The sequence below is a fragment of the Carettochelys insculpta genome, chromosome 23 (genome assembly GCF_033958435.1).
Source record: "Carettochelys insculpta isolate YL-2023 chromosome 23, ASM3395843v1, whole genome shotgun sequence".
In the NCBI taxonomy this organism is placed as follows: domain Eukaryota; kingdom Metazoa; phylum Chordata; order Testudines; family Carettochelyidae; genus Carettochelys; species Carettochelys insculpta.
The window spans coordinates 1,843,488-1,861,354 of record NC_134159.1 but is presented as its reverse complement, the minus strand read 5'-3'; the positions used below and the strand labels follow the sequence as shown (position 1 = coordinate 1,861,354).

Sequence of the window (17,867 nt, the reverse complement as noted above, 5' to 3'; positions counted from 1 at the left end):
CGGCCCAGTTCCACCCCCAGGCCTGGCGGCCTACCCAGGACTGCCCGATTCCCCTCTCTCCGCTCAGCCGCGAGGGCACATGCCGTTCGGTAGGCTGGTGCGCACGGGGCAGGCCAGGGGAAGGGCAGCCAATCTCTGGGGGATCCCTAACGCAGCCAGGCCTGCAGCAGCCAGCGATGGGGGCGGGGAGGGGACCATGGCCGGAGCTTCCACTCGATGGCTCTGGGTCAGCGGCCAAGGGGATCATCTGACCTTTCGGTCCACACAACTGTCCCCCACAAGACAGGCAACTGGGGGCCCCCACTCTACGGGGGGGAACTGAGGCACAGAGCAAGGCTGCAACTTGCCCAGGGAATCAATGTCAGAACCAGGTGCAGAGGAACCCGGCCACCCTGACTCCCACTGTCCTGTGCCAACCAGGGGCCTCCACTCCATCCCTGTCCTGGGACTAGAAGGCAGCAGGGCTGGGGGCCCCACGCTGGCAGAGGGACCCCACCACAGCAGAGGCCACAGGAAGGCCGGAGGCGGCACCGGAATGGACATAGGCTGTTCCATGGCAGGTCCCAGCTTCAGCAGGGGGAGGGGAGCAGCCAGCATGGCCGGGACACCGGGTGGGCAGCTGCAGCGGAGGTGCCAACCTGTAGGTTTTGCCCTCTTTGGCGGTCTCTCCCGAGGCCAGGATGGGGTAGGGCACCACGAGGACGGGCGGCCCCGACGGGTTCTCTGCCTTGATCTTCTTCCGCCCCCGCTCGGACTTGGGCGCCCCCAGCAGGCTGTGCCCCTGGATGGTCTTGATGGAGTCCAGGAGCGGGGGGCTGGTGATCCCTGAGATGAGGGTGGGCGAAGAGGCGATGAGTCGGCTCTGGCTGGTGGAGGTGGGGGTGGAGGGCGTGCTGGTGCCTGTGCTGGACTCCGAGGTGCTGACCGTGGGCACGCGGGAGCTCAGCCCCAACCCTGAAAGGCAAAGGGGGGGGTCACAGGGTGCAGCCCTGCAGGGCAGCGCTCAGCTGGTTTGGGGTCCCCAGCCCAATGGGTGTGGCTGCCCCTGCAGGGCCGACCCCCCCAGGGCACCCAGCCTGGCCTGGAGGGCTGGCCCATCGCCCCCGGGATGGAGACAGAGGTGGAGGCTCCCTGCAGAAGCCACACGCGCTGAGCGGATCCAGCCCCCTACCCTGCGGAGACGGGCCGTCCTGCTGGGGGGGGGCACATGGCCGCCGGGGGACCCTGCTGGGAACTCTGGCTGCCTTAAACACAAGGGGCCCCTCTTCCGAAGCCCTGCCCCCTCAAGTGCCTCCTCTCCTCCCCACGCCCCTGCCCTGCCCTGCCCCCCATGCTGCCGGGCCAGCCTCACCTGTCACCGTGCTGGTGGCCGGCCGGGCATGCAGGGCCACGTCAGGCTGGGGCACAGCCTGTGGGTGCAGCCCTGGCACCTGCTGCAGCTTGGGGAGGGACATGATGGACTGGCTGCTCTCCGCGGGCGAGGGGGGCACCAGCAGGGGCTGCTGGGAGGACACCGAGGTGGGGGGCAGGTGGGGGGGCCGGATCTTCTCCGCCATCAGCTGCTCCTTGATTTTATTGATCAGAACCAGGTTGTCCAGCTGGAGGAGGAAAGCCCGATACACGTCACCTGTGCCACTGCTCTGGGGCACGGCCCCTCTCCCGCCAGGCCACATGGGGTGGGGGGGAAGGGTGGGCCCTGCTGCAGCTCCACCTACGCGACTGTTGGGGGAGAGGGACAGACCTCCGCTCCCCGCCTCCCAAGCCGGCTGCACACCTCCCAGCATGCAACCGGGCACCGGCAACTTGCAGAGCCCCTGCCTGTCCCTGGCACCGGGCTCCCCCCACCCGCCCACCAAGCTACTGGCATGCCGCTGTGCACTGGGGCGCCTACCAAAGGCTGCCCCCCGCCTGCCCCAGCACAGGTACCTCCCACAGACGCTGCTGCTGATGGAGCAGACGTGCACCCACCCCCACGCCAAGGCTGGGTCATCCCCGCTGCCCCGACCCTTCCCTGGCATGACACGGACCAGCCCCACGCTCTGTGTCCCCCCCAGCACTCCCCTCTCTGCCCCAGGGCCAGCTCCTCCTGCAGGCTGCCTGGGTCTCCACTGGCCCTGCCACCCCCACACCTACTACCTGGGCCGTAGGAACCCACGGATCTGGGCCCCTCCTGGTTTCTCGTGCTGAAGGGCAGGGGGGCTCTTACCTGGCTGGGCATGGTGGGAGGGGGCGGCCAGAAGTAGGGGTTGTTAAAGCGAGGCTCCGCCATCCTGCAAGGAAGCAAAGAGAGAGTATCACAGGGTGGCCCCCACTGCTGGGCTCAGGTCAGTGCTCCCCGCCCCAGCGCAGGGGGTGCCTCATGGCACGGCCTGGCCACGCCCCAGCCGCCCCGCCAGAGCCAGCCGCCCCCATGCAGAGCCTGGAGCTGGAACATGCAGAGCCCGAGTGCAGGACCCTGGACACCGCCGGGCCTGGGACCCACTCATGTGGCAGGAACATGTCTGGGCATGGCCTGGCCTCTCCCACTGCATCCCTGCATCCCTGCCCCATCTCAGGCAGGTGAACAGCTGCAGCACCAGGGCCGCCCCTCAGCTCCCCTCCAGCTGACTGTAGGAGAGGGCTGCCCTGCCTGCCCGGGAAGCACAAGACCCAGCTGTGTAGGTCTACGACAGCAGCACCGCCAGGCCCTATGGAACAGGGCCTGCGAGGCAGCCCCAGCGTTCAGTGCAGCAGCCATCAGAGGCAGGAGCTCCCCCACTCGCCTTCCCTACCGAGAGCCCCAGAGCCCCTCACCCCCAGCTGCAGAGAGGCGCCCGCCCCCGGCCTGGCACTCAAGCTGGGGAAGTGATGGAGCAGCTGCTTCAGGATCCTTTCGGCTGGAACAGCGCCAGCACCCCACCCAAGGCACAGCAGGGCCGGGCGGGAGGAGCCCCAGGCAGGAAAGCCCAGCAGCTCCCAGGCGGTAACCTGGGGGGATCCTTCCCCGGCCAGCCTGCAGCCTGCCTGTGCGGCGAGCGGGACCCAGCAGGGTCACCAGAGCCCAGAGCCCTCGTGCCCTTCCTGGCTCAGCAGGCGCCCGCACCGCAGCGGTCAGGACCCAGCTTACCCAGCAGCGGGGCTGGGAGGGGAGATCTGAAGAGTCTCCTGCCTTGGGGGTCGCCCCCAGCACCAGGTGCCCAGCACGGCCCCAGGGGGCTGGTGCAGCCGAGGAGCTCCTGCGTCGGCCATGCACAGCCCCTCTCCTTCCAGCAGGGACGCCGAACGTGCTTCCCACCCCACGGCGGGGCTGGCCCTGCGCGCCCCTCTCCCCAGCCGTCTAGGAGGCTGGGCCCCGCCGCTTGGCGGCCCATCTCGCAGCGGCACCCTCCCAGCCCCAGCGCTGTGCTGCTCACTCACATGGCCGCACAAGGACGGCCGCGGCGCACGCTTCTGCTTAGCCCTGCCCCTCGTCCGCCTGAATCCTCCCCCGCCACCCCACGGTTATACCCGCAAACCCCTGAGAAGGGCCACCCCGGCCACCTCTCCTGCCCTGCTCAGCTGATTCCAGGCACAGAGATGGCAGCCCCGGGGCAGGGAACGTACAGCCCCCAGGCTGGAGCCGACCCCAGCCTGCCTTAGCTGGGCCCAGCAGGGACAGCCAACCCTGGCGCTCCAGCCACCGCAGGGGCACTGAGGCTGGAGGGCGAGAGCCAGCCCTGTGCTGGGGAGCAGAGAGCCCCGAGCCTGGCGGCCAGATCCAGGCCAGGGGGCTCCGCCTGGCTGGGGGAGGGAGCAGCCCCGCAGGCACCGCCCCCATCGCCCCCATCGGCTGGGAACCGTGGCCAGTGGGATGGGTGGGGGTGGTGTCTGCAGGGAGCTCTTCCCTGCAGTACCCTGAGCTGCAGGCACCCCGCCCCAGAGCTGCGCCAGGTAAAGGCCCCTCCTGCCTCCACCCCGCACGCCCACCCGGCTCCTCCACCCTCCTCACCCTGACGCCCCCCCACACACCTCCTTCTGCCAGACCTGCCCCCAGCCTGCCCCTGAGCACCAGCACCCGCCCAGAACCTGCAGCCCCCTTCCACACACGAGGGAAATGTCATTTTCCTCCAGCCTCTCCTGTGCTGGGCTCTCTCCTCACTTGGGGTCACTTGTTTTATTTTGCCTCCCACTTGCGCGTGGCCCCTGACACGCTGCTCTGGGAGCCAGCGGCCCCGACCCAGAAGAGCTCCCCACGTGAGCGGCGCTCCCTCCTGACCGGGCGCGGGAAGGATTTCGGACAGCCCGGTCCGAACGCTGGCGACGCCCGCCCTTGCAGGCACGGTGCCAAACCCTCCCCGCCAGCTCCACTCAGATGAGGCCCCTGGATTTAGGCAGCTGGGGTTCTGCACTCCCATGCCTGACACCGCGCTCAGCACTCGTATCTCCCACTGACGACACCTGAAGATGCGGGTGCTCAGTAAATCTGGCCATGGGTATCTCAAGCTGAGACCAAAAACCCAGGTGAATACACACAAGCAGGGGCCACTGGGCAACAGGGCTCTTCATGTGCACAACTGGTATGGCTGACAGGCCAGAAAGCTGGAGGACTAATGCAACCGAGTGTCTAATTTGCATAATTAATGAATATGCATTTACTTAGGCACTCCCGAAATTAACAAAGTTCTCTTTGGGACACAGCACCCACCGCTGGTGTGCCCTGAGCGCTCGCTCTCTCCCTGCCCAGCTGTAAGCGCAGCCACCTCCCGGAGGTGGCCACAGCCCAGGCAGCCCCTGGACATCTGGACATCTGGCTGCAGTGAGGCAGGACAAAACCGACCCCGTAAACTATGCAAGTCTGGGCCGTCGTGGGAGACGTGCATCACGCCAGCAACCGGAGCCTGGCACCTGCTACAGCCGGAAGCAGCCTGTGCGGTGAGTGAAACTCCCACGTGCCCTGTGGTGGCGTCCAGAGGAGGGGCCCTAAACCAGCTGCTCAGAGACCCCCCTGCTGCTGCCCTTTCTCCCCCTCACTCAGAGCCCAGATCTCATCTTGTTATCGTGGGGGTAACGGCAGCCCCCCATTTCCCATTTCCAAGCCGGGCCAGCGGAGCAGCGGGGACTGCCTGCCCCCCACGGCGACACGCGCCGAGCCGAGTGCATCTGCCGGCACAGGAGCCTGTGCCACGCAGCGAGGTGGTGGTGATGCCACCTGGCAGAGAAGCTCCTTCGTTGACAAGCCAGGAGCCACTTTCTCGCTGACTTGCGGGTGCCGGTGGAGCTGTGAAATGGACACAGTAGCCCCCGCGGGTGGGAGGGACACACTGCCTCATTAACCACAGAGTGAGCCCGGCGCCCCCGACACGTCGGGGTGGTGGGGCGCTTACATCGGCAGGGCCGAGGCCGTTGGGTGTGTGCACTGACACTCACAAGCTCCCTTCCCCTGACCTGACTCCGGAGCGCGGACCTGCTGTTGTCCCCTGCCCCTGCCAAACCCTCTGATCTCAGCATGGCGCTACTCTCTGCCCAGCCTAGCAGCCCCAGCTAAGGGGTAGGGGGAGACCCAGGGGCCGCTAACACTGCCAACCTGCCCACTTTTTGGTGTGGGTGTCACGCAGGTGCAGCCAAGCCACTAACGCCTTCCACCAAGCACCTCACCGGCCAGGACAGGGACATGTCCCCATGCTCACCGGGACAGAGTGACAGAGCAGCTCAGGTCCTGCAGCACCAAGGCCCATGGAGCTGGGCCCCCTGGTGCCCCAGTGACACACATGGGAGCACAGCCCAGTGAGCCCGTGGCAAGCCAGGCAGGGCTTTGCAGCATGGCCAGGCTAACCCAGGGGTCCGTCGGCTGGGATCACGGCCATGAACTCCTGTCACGGGGCTGTATTTTCACACTGTGTTTGGAAGCCGTTTGAAGGCCCAGTGTGGCTGTTGGCCCCAAACACTGTGCAGGGGGCGGGGAGGTGCCATGTGAGGTGTCCAGAGCAAGCCGACGATGCCCTGAATGCGTGTGCGCTACTTGGGTGTCTGCATTGCGTGTAGGTAGTTTCCGATTTCAGCTCTGTGGGGTATCAGAAAATGTCTGAGTGCTCAGCTTCACAATAGGTGTGAACTCAGCCCCAGCTGGGAGGAATGGACTATAAACCAAGGCTGATGCCGAATCCCAGAGGCTTGGGACCTGTCAGTGGGATGCAGCCCACTGGTCCGGTGACCTGGACTGAGACAGAAACTGGAGGCAGTCTGCTACTCAGCCAATGGCAGCTTGTGTCACGGACTAGACAGCCCACTTGGGTCAGGTGGGGGTGGACCCTCAAGGGATTACGGGAACAAGAAAGGGCTTTATCCCTGAAGGCAAGAGAGAACAATGCAGTGGACTTAGAAGCGTCCGTCTTTTGTGTTTTGGTCTCCAAGGACCCACGTCCCAGCGTGGGGACCCCAGTGGGCCAGATCTACAATGCTCCAACGACTGAATCTGTGTGACCTGAAATGAACTTTCAGAGACTTTCAAGAATCAGCAAATAACACGGCTGGCTGCACCAATTGTTATGACTGATGTATGTACAGTTTTGCTTTAACATTTCTTCTCTCTATCCCCATTCTTTCTTTTTTGTTAATAAACCTTTAGCTATTTAGATCTAAAGAACTGGAGAGCGTGCTGGTTTGGGTAAGACTCAAGTACATATTGAGCAGGATCTGAAGCTGGGCCCTTTGGGGTCTGGAAGAATCTCTGTGGTGTTGGGTGAAACAGGCTTAAGAGCCTCTCACCTGAATTCAGGGGTTGTTGGTCTGGGCTGGGAGAGCAGCTGAGAAGTCTGTGGGTTTGCTTGTGTGGCTTCTGGCTGGCCAAGGTCTGTCAGAGGTGCTGTGGTGGCTGGTTGGATTTGCCTTAGGAAGAAGGAAATCCCAGCCTGGGGCTGTCAGTAGCCCAGATTTTAAGCAAAGATACCTGGATTGATTTCTCTAGCTGTGCCCAGAAACCCCGACCTATCACAACACCCCACAGGTTGTTAGAAGGAAAATGGCACATCAGAAGGTCCTGTAACCCACACAAAGGGGAACAACACACCTGCCCGAGCAGTTACCCCTGGAGCTAATGGGAAGCAGGCTGTGTGGTGGCTCTCAAGGGTGTGGGTTTAAACCCTGCTGATGAGCCCCTGTGGAAGAGAAAAGACAGACCTACTGGGCAAGTGGCTTAGCTGCGGAAGGATTCTGTACGGCAAAGCCCTGCTGGTAGCAGTGACTGGGGCTGGTCTCGCGACAGGCAGTGTTTTACTGCTGCATGCAGATGCGCTCAGCGGGCGCTGCCCTCTCCAGAACAAGCAGGAGACGCTGCTTGTGCCCAGGGTGGAGCAGACCCTGCCCGAGACAGCTCTGCAAAGCACAGAACCCGATCGCACACATTCTCCTCCCACCACGCAGCACGCCTGCTCACAAGGACTGCATGCCTCCAGGCACTGAGAACCGTGGGGGTCACTGCGGTGAACCCAGCCCAGCTTTTCAGGGTCTGGTCCAGCTCCCACAGCCCACACTAGACTGCCGGCTCTTCAGGGAAGGGTCTGTCGCCCAGGGGTGCCCACCGACGCATTCCCAGTCTCTGGTACGCTGCGTCGGGGAGGGGCAGCGTTCGTGCTCTGCTCCGGCCAGCGTGACTACAGGTGTGAGGTCACACCAGCCGTGACGCAGGGACACACTGCTGAAAACAGCTTCCTTTGCCCGACGCTGCACAAGCCAGGTCTGGGTTGGGGCGAGCACGCGAGCGGCCTGTTCCTGAGCAGTGCCGAGCACAACGGGCCCAGCCTCACAGGGGCCACGTGCGACCCTCAGCTGCTACACGGGGGAGAGCGCAGGCCGCACCTGGTGGGGCAAGGGCGGCATTCACAGCCCTGAGACAGACCCAAACGGCCCTGGGCAGGACAGGTAACTGCAGGGGATAACGTGGGGCTGCTCCGTAGCACAGATATGGATCGAGCTAAATATCTTGGGGGGCTTCTGGTGCGGTTCAACAAGGAGAAGTGCAGAGTCTTGCACCTGGGGTGGAAGAATCCCAAGTATTGTTACAGGCTGGGGACCGACTGGCTCAGCAGCAGTACAGCGGAAAGGGACCTAGGGGTTATGGAGGATGAAAGGTTGGATATGAGAAACAGAGTGCCCTTGTAGCCAAGAAGGCTAACGGCACACTGGGGTGCATTAGGAGGAGCACTGCGAGCAGGTCTAGAGAAGTGGTTGTTCCCTTCTATTCCGCACTGGTGAGGCCACATCTGGAATATAGTGTCCAGTTTTGGGCCCCCAGTATAAAAAGGATGTGGATTTGCTGGAGCAGGTTCAGCAGAGGGCAACAAAAATGGTTAAGTGTCTGGAGCACAAGACCTATGAGGAGAGGCTGAGGGATTTGGGCTTGTTTAGTTTACAGAAGAGAAGACTGAGGGGTAATTTAATAACTGCCTTCAACTTCCTGAAGGGGAGCTCTAAAGAGGAGGGTGAGACACTGTTCTCAGTGGTGACAGATGCAGAACAAGGAGCAATGGTCTGAAGCGACAGAGGGGGAGGTGTAGGTTGGATATTAGGAAAAACTACTTCACCAGGCGGGTGGTGAAGCACTGGAATGCGTTGCCTAGAGAGGTGGTGGAGTCTCCATCCCTAGAGGTTTTTAAGTCCCGCTTTGACAAGGTCCTGGCTGGGATGACTTAGTGGGGGTTGGTCAGGGAGTTGGACTTGATGACCACCTGAGGTCCCTTCCAGCCCTGGGATTCTATGATTCTAACTCCCTTCTGCCCAAGGAGCGGGATGTGAACCCAGGCCCCCAGCCTACCCAACCCACCCCCAACCCTGCTTAAAATCCTTCCCTGGGGTCTGCAGAACATTCGCCTTCTCCTCGTGACTGCTGGGTGCTGCGGGTCCACATCAGAGTCAAACCACCCCATTCACCTTCTACTTGCAGGGGGATCTGCTCCTGCCCCTGGGTTCTGCCACCCACCTGTACCAGCCCCTGCCTTGTCCTGCTGCCGTCTCTGTGCCCATCTCCCTAGCATCAGGCTTCTTCGAGCTGCCTCCCCTTTAGTAGCAACCCAGTGAGGCAGTTACTCATAGGAACATAAAAACGGTCACAATGGGTCAGACCCACAGGTCGCTCCAGCCCAGCATCCTGGCTGCCAGCTGTGGCTGATGCCAGGTGCCCCCAATACTCAGTGCCTGGGAGAGCATGGACAGAACCAGGGGCATCCCTGGGAAGAGCGACACGCCCCCAGAGTCACATGTTAGCTCCACCCACAAACCATCAGCTCCCTAAGCCCCACCCTCAAGGGCAGCCTCAACAAATGGGAGGGCAGCGCCGTAAAGCTGGCGGCTGGCGCATGGGAGCTCATGACAGTGCCCAGCAATCTGAAGGAAAGCTGACAACCTGTCCCGACCTGCAATACCCGCACCTGGCGCAATGACAGCGCGTTCTCAGAACCGGGATCACTGCAGAACTTTCCAAGCAAACTCAGCTTGTTTGTGCTTCACCTGCTGCTTCCGTTCCCCAGTCAGGGCAGACTCACCTACCCCAACGGGAGGGATTCTCCCACTGGTGTCAGTAACAACCACCTCCCCGCCCTCAGGAAGAACTCTTCCGTCAGCCTATTGTGGTCTACACTGGGATTTAGGCTGGCATAACTAAACCGCTCCAGGAGGGGATCAGAAGTGGTGGTGATCCATCCTCCCCTGCAACCTGATAAAAACTGCTTCGCAAAATGCCAACGCTGGGGTAGTAGGAAATCCAAATAACTCGCTTCTCGAGCTGATTCAAGAGCCATGGCTAAAAAGCCAGCCGAGTGCAGAGCTGCGCTGATCTATGGGATTGAAATAAAGACATCAGCCAACAAGTAATTCCCTGAAACTCTTCACGGAGCAGCGGCCAAACTCCCTCAAGAAAAGGGCCGAAGCTCCCTGTGTTAGACGCAGGGCGGACATTTGGGCAGGGCAAGTCCAGCGACTTGAAATATGTAATTTGGGTATTAGATGTTGAAGTGCATTCCTGCCATCGGGTTTAGTTCTGCTCCGGTGCTAATTAAAGCATTACTGCGTGGCCTTTCCCAGGGCTACAAGGGGCTCAAAGGAGCAACGACATGATTGAGGCTGGGGAGCAAAGACCTGGGCAAGTTTGGTCACAAGCAAGAGAGCCCCACCCAAACCCCTTCAACAGCCAAAACCCAAAGTCCAACTGAAACTTCTGTTAAGGGCTGACCCAGATCAAAGACGCAACATCTGAAGTGCCTCATCTCACTATTTGAAGTGGAGGCCAAGATTTCTGGGGGCGGTAAATTATTTGGGAAAATTAATATCAAATCTGGCATTGGCAAATCAACGCCATTTTACAGGAAGCTCCAAAAAGAGGCAACAGCCCTACAACCTGCAAAGCCCCAGGGCCATGAAGCTCTGAAACCAGGGCCTAACCTCGAGCGCATGTGCAGCCTGATGGACGCCAGCAAGACGATTCATGAGGTAAAAGTTAAATTTATGCATAAGCTTTCCCAGATCAAGGCCTGCACCTTTGCCTACTAATCTGCCAGCTTTACGAGGTGGTTTAGGGAAGCCAGTGGTAGCTGCTACTTCTGACAGAGAGGTGCCCTCCAAGTGAATATAAATCAGTCAAGATGGGGATTCCTTACCAGGGAAGCGAACAGACCAACATCACCCGATTCCAGGACTGATGAACGTCGAAGCCAAGTAGCGAGACATCAAAAATTAGCACAATTTCCCACGAAAACAGAGAGCCCGAACCACCAGTTTAACAAGGACAGGCCAGCAGCATCAGACCCAAAACTGAAACCAGGCTGGTTCGGCAAGGAAAAGGACGTCACTGTTCCAGAAAGTCTCAGAAATGACACCCAGCGAAAAAGAAACATTGCTGCCATCCGGGTATTGAGAAATGCAATCGAAGGCCCAGAGAGATTTTGTTCTGCCTGAAACAGTTGCTCAAATAAGAGAGACACCTTCTCGCGGGAAAGCACGTCATCATTGTCCCAGAACAAACCCAAAATGGAACAATAAAGGACCAAACCACACCACAGACTGGAGTAAACGCCGGTGAGATACTTAAGGTTGGCAGAGAAACCCTTTCATTCATTGCTAGCAAATTCAGAGATGTCAAACCCTCAGACACCAGCAGCACTCAGGGTTCACCCATCCCACGCTTCTGATTACGGGCCCAACTCTCAAGCAGAATCTCAGATATTTGCCCTGACCCGCTGTCACCTCCTTGCCTACGTATCCCACAATAACAGGAGAGCCAAGAGTTGTCTGTAGCAGGAAATCTCCTGCAGGGAACTAACCAAGATAGCAGTCCGCATCCCTGCCCCACTGGAACCCCAAAATACCCCAAGAGCTAAGTTCCCTCCAAGCCGCATGACCACTGCCTAGCAAGCTCTATGCAAGAGCTGGACGAGGGAGCCTCTGCCCTGGCCAAGGCACCCCATCCGGAGCTGCCCCACAGCTGCTGCTGCTAGGGGACAGACGCCCCATCTCTGGCCCTGACACAGACAACCTGGACCTGCCCCAGCTGATGCCCCTTTCCTGGCTGTGCCCACTGAAGCTGTGGAGAGGTGCCTCAAACCTGCAGCCCAAGCCCCTCATCCCTGCCCCCCCAGAGCCTGCACCACCCCCAGCCAGGGCTTCACCCCACACCCCAAACTCTGCACCAGCCCTGAGCCCCTCCCGCACCCCAACCCCCGTGTCAGTGTGTGGAATGACTTTTGGCACGTGACACATCACCTCCACCTTGGCACACAGAATAAAAATCATTCTGCACGTGGACGTAACGAATTCAAGAGCACGCTGCCTGAGAGGATGCTGCGTTCCCAGCGCACCTGCTACCAGCCAGACATGGGCTTCGTCTCCCACAAGACAGCAGTGGCTCAGAGCTACAAAAAGAACAAACTAGACAAGTGCGCACCGAAAGGAAAAGGAAAGACAGAAACGTGCCGCGGACACACACGCACACAGCCTGGACGTTCCGTCTACTCAGGAACAGCAGAAGGCAGCAAAATCTGTTACCACCCAGCAGCGAGAGTTACAAGCTGTGGACACAGACTGTCTGTCTGGGCTGGAGAGGGATTTGCCTGAACTACCTGCACCATACCAGATCCCTGTGGCGCCGGAGCAACAGGGGATAATGGGTTGCTCAAGGGACAGAGGATCCTGCTTTGGGCGGGGGCTGGACTTGATGACCTCCTGAGGTCCCTGCCAGCCCTTGGAGTCTACGATTGTATGATCCGAGCGGCTCGGCACCAGCAAGCAGAGGAGCACACCAGGCACCCACTCTCGGCAGGGCGTCTCCGTTACAGGGGGCACTTGCAGAAACCGGACTGGAAAAAGGGGTTTTGCCTGCCACTGAGCACAGGGAGACACTGGCCCACACAGAGAGAAACTGACTTGCTTAAGGTGACCCAGTAAACCCATGGCAGAGCAAGGAACAGGACCCAGACTCCCCACATTGCAGGCCAGGGCACTAGCCACTAGGCAACACTGCCTCGGTGTTAGAAAAGAAAAGCATAGTTGACTTTGGGCGTCTATACAACTGACAGTCCCCCACCCCCCCAGCATTCGCCCCTTGGGTGGAAATCACTCTCTCTCCTGCGGGCTCTCAAGCCGTTCACCTGCGACCTGGTGCTCTCTCCTCACAGCTGTTTATTGCCAGTGGGCCCCCAAACCCCACGTGTGGATATTAAAAATGCTGCTAAGAGACCGTCCCAAATCCAGACATCTGCATCCTCCCTGAGTGACCCCACCCACTCCCACAGCCAATAGGGGCGTCTGCCCCCCCTCCCCGAGTGACCCCACCCACTCCCATGGCCAATCAGGATGTCTGCCCTCCCTCCGAGTGACCTCACCCCCCTCCTGTCACTGGTCAAAGCCCAGTGTCTGCCTTGGCACTCATCCCTGGAGCCTTCCACTCCTGGCAGAGCCAAGCTGCGTCCAAGTCCTGCCGTCTCCTGCTCCTCGGCGATCCAGCCCCCTGGACAGCTACGTGCCAGCCTGAGCCTCGCTGACACCCAGCCTGGCCTCCAGTCCATAAAAGATCCTGCTGCTGGAGTAACACCCTTTGCCCACCCCACCCTCTCATCTGCAAGATTCAGAGCTCTGGCTGTCAGCCTCCAGGCCCCTCTCAGCTGTTGTCACCCAGCAATGGCAGCCTTGAGCACTGGCTCCCACCAGCTGGTCCCTCCCACGCCGCCCTTCTGCCAGATGTGCCACCAGGAGCCACAACCGTTGCCCGCCCCGGGATCTGCTTACACCCTGATGCCTCCAGTCTCCCTAGCACCTTGGCCAGCTTGCAGGACAGAGCTGGAAGTAGCCACTTAGAAGCAAAGCGGGGTAAGTGCTTTTGGACGACTCAGGCCCAGCAGGCAATGCACAGAGCTCATCCGTGGGATCACAGCACCGTCCTCCGAGCTTCCCTCCACTGTCTGTTACACTCACTCGTTGAGTCCTGGTTTAAATTAGATTATGTGCAGACAGCCAGACCTTAGCGCTCACACAGTGACTGACAGCTTCAAAGAAATGCTAACTGCCCTGCCCCCCAGGCTCCTACAAGGCAAGTCAACGGCATTAGCTCCCATTTGAAGGATGTGGAAACTAAGGCACGGAGCAGGCGAGGGGACTGGCCCAGGGCCACACACTGAGTCAGTGAAAGAGGCAGTGACCCTACAGTCACTCCTGGTTCAGGGTGACTCCTCTTGTGACATCAGAGGGTGCCGGAAAGCTGGCAGGCCTGGACTGAAGCAACTTCCCAACAGGTGAATCCCAAGGAGGCCCAGTGCCCTTAGCTGTGCCCAGCTGGGGACCAGTTCTGCATCTTTCCTGGACCCAGCAGGCGTAGTACAGATCTGGTGACTCTCGGCTGTAACACGCTCGCTCACCGGAGCTGGGATGACAGCACACACCACGATCCGACCGCCCCCAGACTGCCCTGCCACATGCAGAGAAAGGTGGCAGTGGCTGTACTGTGCTGCTCCTGGGGCCAGACGGTCACCGTCTCCGTTATGTATCAGAGGCAGAGCCATGTCAGTCTGTATCTGCAAAAACGACGAGAAGTCCTGTGGCACCTTTCAGACTAAAAGAGAGAGAGCGGAGTGTGAGCTTTCGTGGGCAAAGACCAGACAAAGTGGGCCCACGAAAGCTTATCCTGCAATAAATCTGTCAGTCTAGCAAGTGCCATAGGACTGCTTGTTGTTCAGCCCTGTTAGGTTAGGCCACTGGTGCCCTGGGATTCTGCTGTGCTTGGCTCTGGGCTCCACGGCAGCTGAGGAACACAAGGCTGGCCCAGTAATAAGCATTCGTTTCCCCCGACAGCCCTGCACCCTCACTCCAAATCCCAGGCAGCAGAGTAACCAGGGCTCGCATCACAGCCCTTGCCAGTCCCCAGAGAACCACTTACGCATCCTGTCGGCAAGACCCCGGCGGGCCATGGGGAAGGCTGCACATGCTTGTCCTGACTGGCAGCTCAGCGGAGAGCACAGCTGAGCCGCCCACCAGCAGCCCCGAGAGCAGGAGATGCGGCTCGGGGAGGGGGACGTGGGAGAGCAGCTGGCTGGTGGGGCTATCGGACGAGCCCATTCGCATTCCATCCCTGCTGCCCGGAAAGGTGCGCAGACGCACCTGCTCTGACAAAACCGCACCTCCACGGCACTGGCACACGCTTCCTGCCTTCCGTGGTGCCGCAGCCTCCCCAGCTGTGCCCCGGCACTGCTCAGACACCCCAGAGTGGGAGAGCTGCTCCCCAGGCTTACGCAGCCAAGCAGAAGGGACAGGACGGGTCTGTAACTGAGCGGGTTTTTCCCACCATCACAAGGATGTCCAAGGAGATTTTGCTGCTGGGTGAGCGATGGCTCATGGCAGCTCTGCAAGGCTCCTGACATTCTCCTCCTCTCTTTGCACCTTTCCTCCAAGGACCGAGTCACACCTTTAGTAAACCCCACGAGGATGAGGACAGGACCACGGGAGCTGCTGGAATGCAGCCAACCTGCCATCTGTCTAATCTGGCAACTGCTCTGGGACTGGTCACACGTAGGAACCCCACGGGAGCAGATGGGGGATAATCTGTCCCCGTGTAACTCTCTCCCTTATCCCAAGGCAGGAGGGTTAATCTCATTTCCACTGTGATCCTTTTTATCAATTACGACAACGCGAGACATTCTCAGTAGCCGTATAAATGTCCAATCCCTTGTTTCACTCCCAAGCTCTTGGCCCTCACTCAGTGTTACTCTCCTCCTTTAAGATGGGGAAACTGAGGCACTGAGCAGGGCGGTGACTCGGCCTAAGTCAGACAGTGACTCACTGAGCCCAGGAGACAAAAGATGATCAATACGGAAGGACGACTGCAGCAAATTCTGTTGTATTTCAAAACAAAAATTACGAAGAAACGAGTGTGAAAAACATCTACCCCCAAATGAGGTGTGAAAATAAACACCCAAGAGGAGTCAGATCTAGCACGTGCTGAGTTCCCACCACCCTCCGTGCCAGGTGAGCCCCAGCTGCATCCTAGTTGGTACCACACCTTCAGTTGGTGTGGCAGAGCCTTGGCGAGCCTGCACTGACCTGGCTCCAAGCTCAGGGCTGGGGAGAAGGCTGCAGAGCTGAGGAGTCACCTCCTGTGTTTGCCACGTCCCTGCTTACTGCTGGGAGCAGCTCCGCCCGTCTCCAGCCCGGTCTAGTCTCACACCGCGCTCTCCTCGCCGCAGGGCTCGGCGCCAGCACTTGAGCAGGAAGCCGGCTCTCCGATTCCTGCGTGGCTTCTGGCAAGGCCTCTCTGGCCAGACCCAGGAGCCAGGGAGGCTGAATGGCCACCACACTCGAAGACAGGAGAGAACCAGCCCCAGGATTCAGCTGCAGCGCAGGGGCCTGAGAGGGGGGCAAACCTAGCCAGACTCCTCCCCTTGCCATGGGAGGGAACCCCCATCCGCCGCTCCAGCCTCCAAATGATGAGCCACCTTGTCCCCCACCCCTGTGGCTCCCGCCTACACCCCTTCCCCAACAGTTGGCCGCTGATGCTGGCTGGGGCAGTTGGCTGGAGCAGGGCCCTGCGGAAGCACGAGGCAGCTCTGAGGCATCCCCACCAGCCCCACCGTCAGAAAAGCCTGGGAGACGGGCACGTTCTGGGGGGCAAGGCAGGGGGCCCCCAAACGGGGCAACGGACTCTTCCCAAATGTGTAGTGGGGGTGGGCCCCCTCCAAGGCTCTGCACCCTGGCCAGGCTGCAAACCAGAGCCCTGCTGGGGGGAGGGGTGGACAGATGGACGGACGGACAAGGGCAGCCCCTGGCCCATGTCCCCACGCCCCAGGACAGATGGAGAGTCTGGAGCGCCCCACCACAGTCCCGGCTTCCTGGGCCAGGCTCTAGCTTCCAGCCTGGCCAGGAGAGGGGCACTGGGCGGGTGGAGGGGGGCAGAGGGCCTGGCTCATGGTGAACAGTGCCAGGCCCAGAGCTGCTTGGCCCCCCCCATGCAGAGAGGCATAAAAAGGAGACTCTGGCGAGAAGGACACGGTCCCCAGCTGGCCACACCTCGGGGCAGAGGAACTGAAACGCATGTGCCTCCCCGGCCGGCTGCATGGAACAGGGATCCCACCTGCTGCCCCCAAGCCAACAGGCCTTTCCCTGGGACCAGGAGCCAAGCGCTGTGAGCAACCAGGCAGCAGGGGCCGAGGGGCCAGGCTCCCTTCCACTCCCAGGCCGGTAGCCAAGACAGGAAGAAGCATCAGCCTCCATCATGACCCATCTCCCCCAGACACTGCAGGGCTCAACCACCTACGCCCCTTCCTCCAGCCACGGCAAGTGACCACCGGGCGCTCCCACAGCTGGGCAGCGGGCGGCACCCATCGCCCAGAGGGAGTCACTGCTGTGCTGCATGGCAAAGGGAGGGGGGCAGGTGGGTGGATGCGCTGAAGCAGCGTAAGAAGGATGCACCTGGCCAGGAGAGGAAGCAGCAGCAGCCAAGCCCTAGTCAGACCCGGGCGCTGTTTTCAGGCGCTCTCCGTGTTGCCAGGCTGATATGAGGGCTTCTCACACAAGCAAAGAGTCAAAGGCTCCCCCAGGTTTGGCCAGGGCCAGGGGACATACCAGGAAAAACTCCTTACCCGGGAGGGTGGAGAAGCCCTGGAATGTGTTACTGAAGGGGGGGAAATCTCCATCCCTAGAGGTGTTTAAGTCCTCACTTGACAGGCCTGGCTGGGATGAGTTAGTTGGGGTTGGTCCTGCTCTAAGCAGGGGGCTGGACTTGGCCTCCTGAGGTCCCTTCCAGCCCTGATATTCTAGATCTGACCCCCGCACTGAGGTCTGTAGCATGGGAAGGCGAAATGCCCCTGGGTCCCTCCTCAGCCCAGGCTGCAGGCTCTGGAAAACAGGAAGTCAGGGCTGCGGTTAGAAAAGGTTCTTGGAACCGGCCCAGGCTAAAAGGGCTGGAGAGCAGGAGACAATCCCATGCCTCCCACCTCTCCTGGTTGCACTAAGCAGCCCTGTCCCGCCCATTGCCCACAGCCAGCCCTCTCCCCTTCCCGCTGCCCAACCCAGCTTCCTGTGCACTGGTCTGTCCTTGCCACCAGCTGTGGGCATGGCTCTGTTCATTGCTCTCCAGCATAACTCAAAGCACACGTTGGACACACAAGCTCAGTCACACTCTTGAGCGGTGCCACTCACTTGGCCAGGCTGCTGGGAGGTGGAACGTGCCAGGGACTCTTCAGCGTGGTCACTGCACGAAACACACCCGATACTGCCATTGGCCAAATCAGCTCTCACAGCTAACCTGGCAACCGCCTGGGGCAGGGGACAGCACCCCAGCCCTGTATAAAGTGCAGCTGACAGGTCAAGTTTTGCCCCAGACGCTTGGGAAGAACAAGCTGCTCCGGAATCCAAGACTCCGAGAAATAGCTCAGCAAAAA

At 60.4% G+C, this 17,867-nt stretch overlaps 1 protein-coding gene across 12 annotated transcripts in view; it reads right to left on the bottom strand.

Moving 5' to 3' along the window:
- The window catches only part of ZNF362 (zinc finger protein 362), a 44,660-nt gene that overhangs the window by 8,511 nt on the left and 18,282 nt on the right, over positions 1 to 17,867 (bottom strand). For 11 of the 12 annotated variants that reach the window (XM_074975752.1, XM_074975758.1, XM_074975754.1 and 8 more), the window contains 3 exons: positions 2,207 to 2,270; positions 1,352 to 1,598; positions 639 to 954 (listed from right to left, as the gene is read on the bottom strand). In XM_074975752.1, coding sequence (XP_074831853.1) covers positions 639 to 954; positions 1,352 to 1,598; positions 2,207 to 2,270 — 627 coding nt within the window. Of the gene's footprint in view, positions 1 to 638; positions 955 to 1,351; positions 1,599 to 2,206; positions 2,271 to 3,106; positions 3,233 to 17,867 lie in introns of those variants that run through there. The other variant, XM_074975748.1, reaches the window with a different exon arrangement.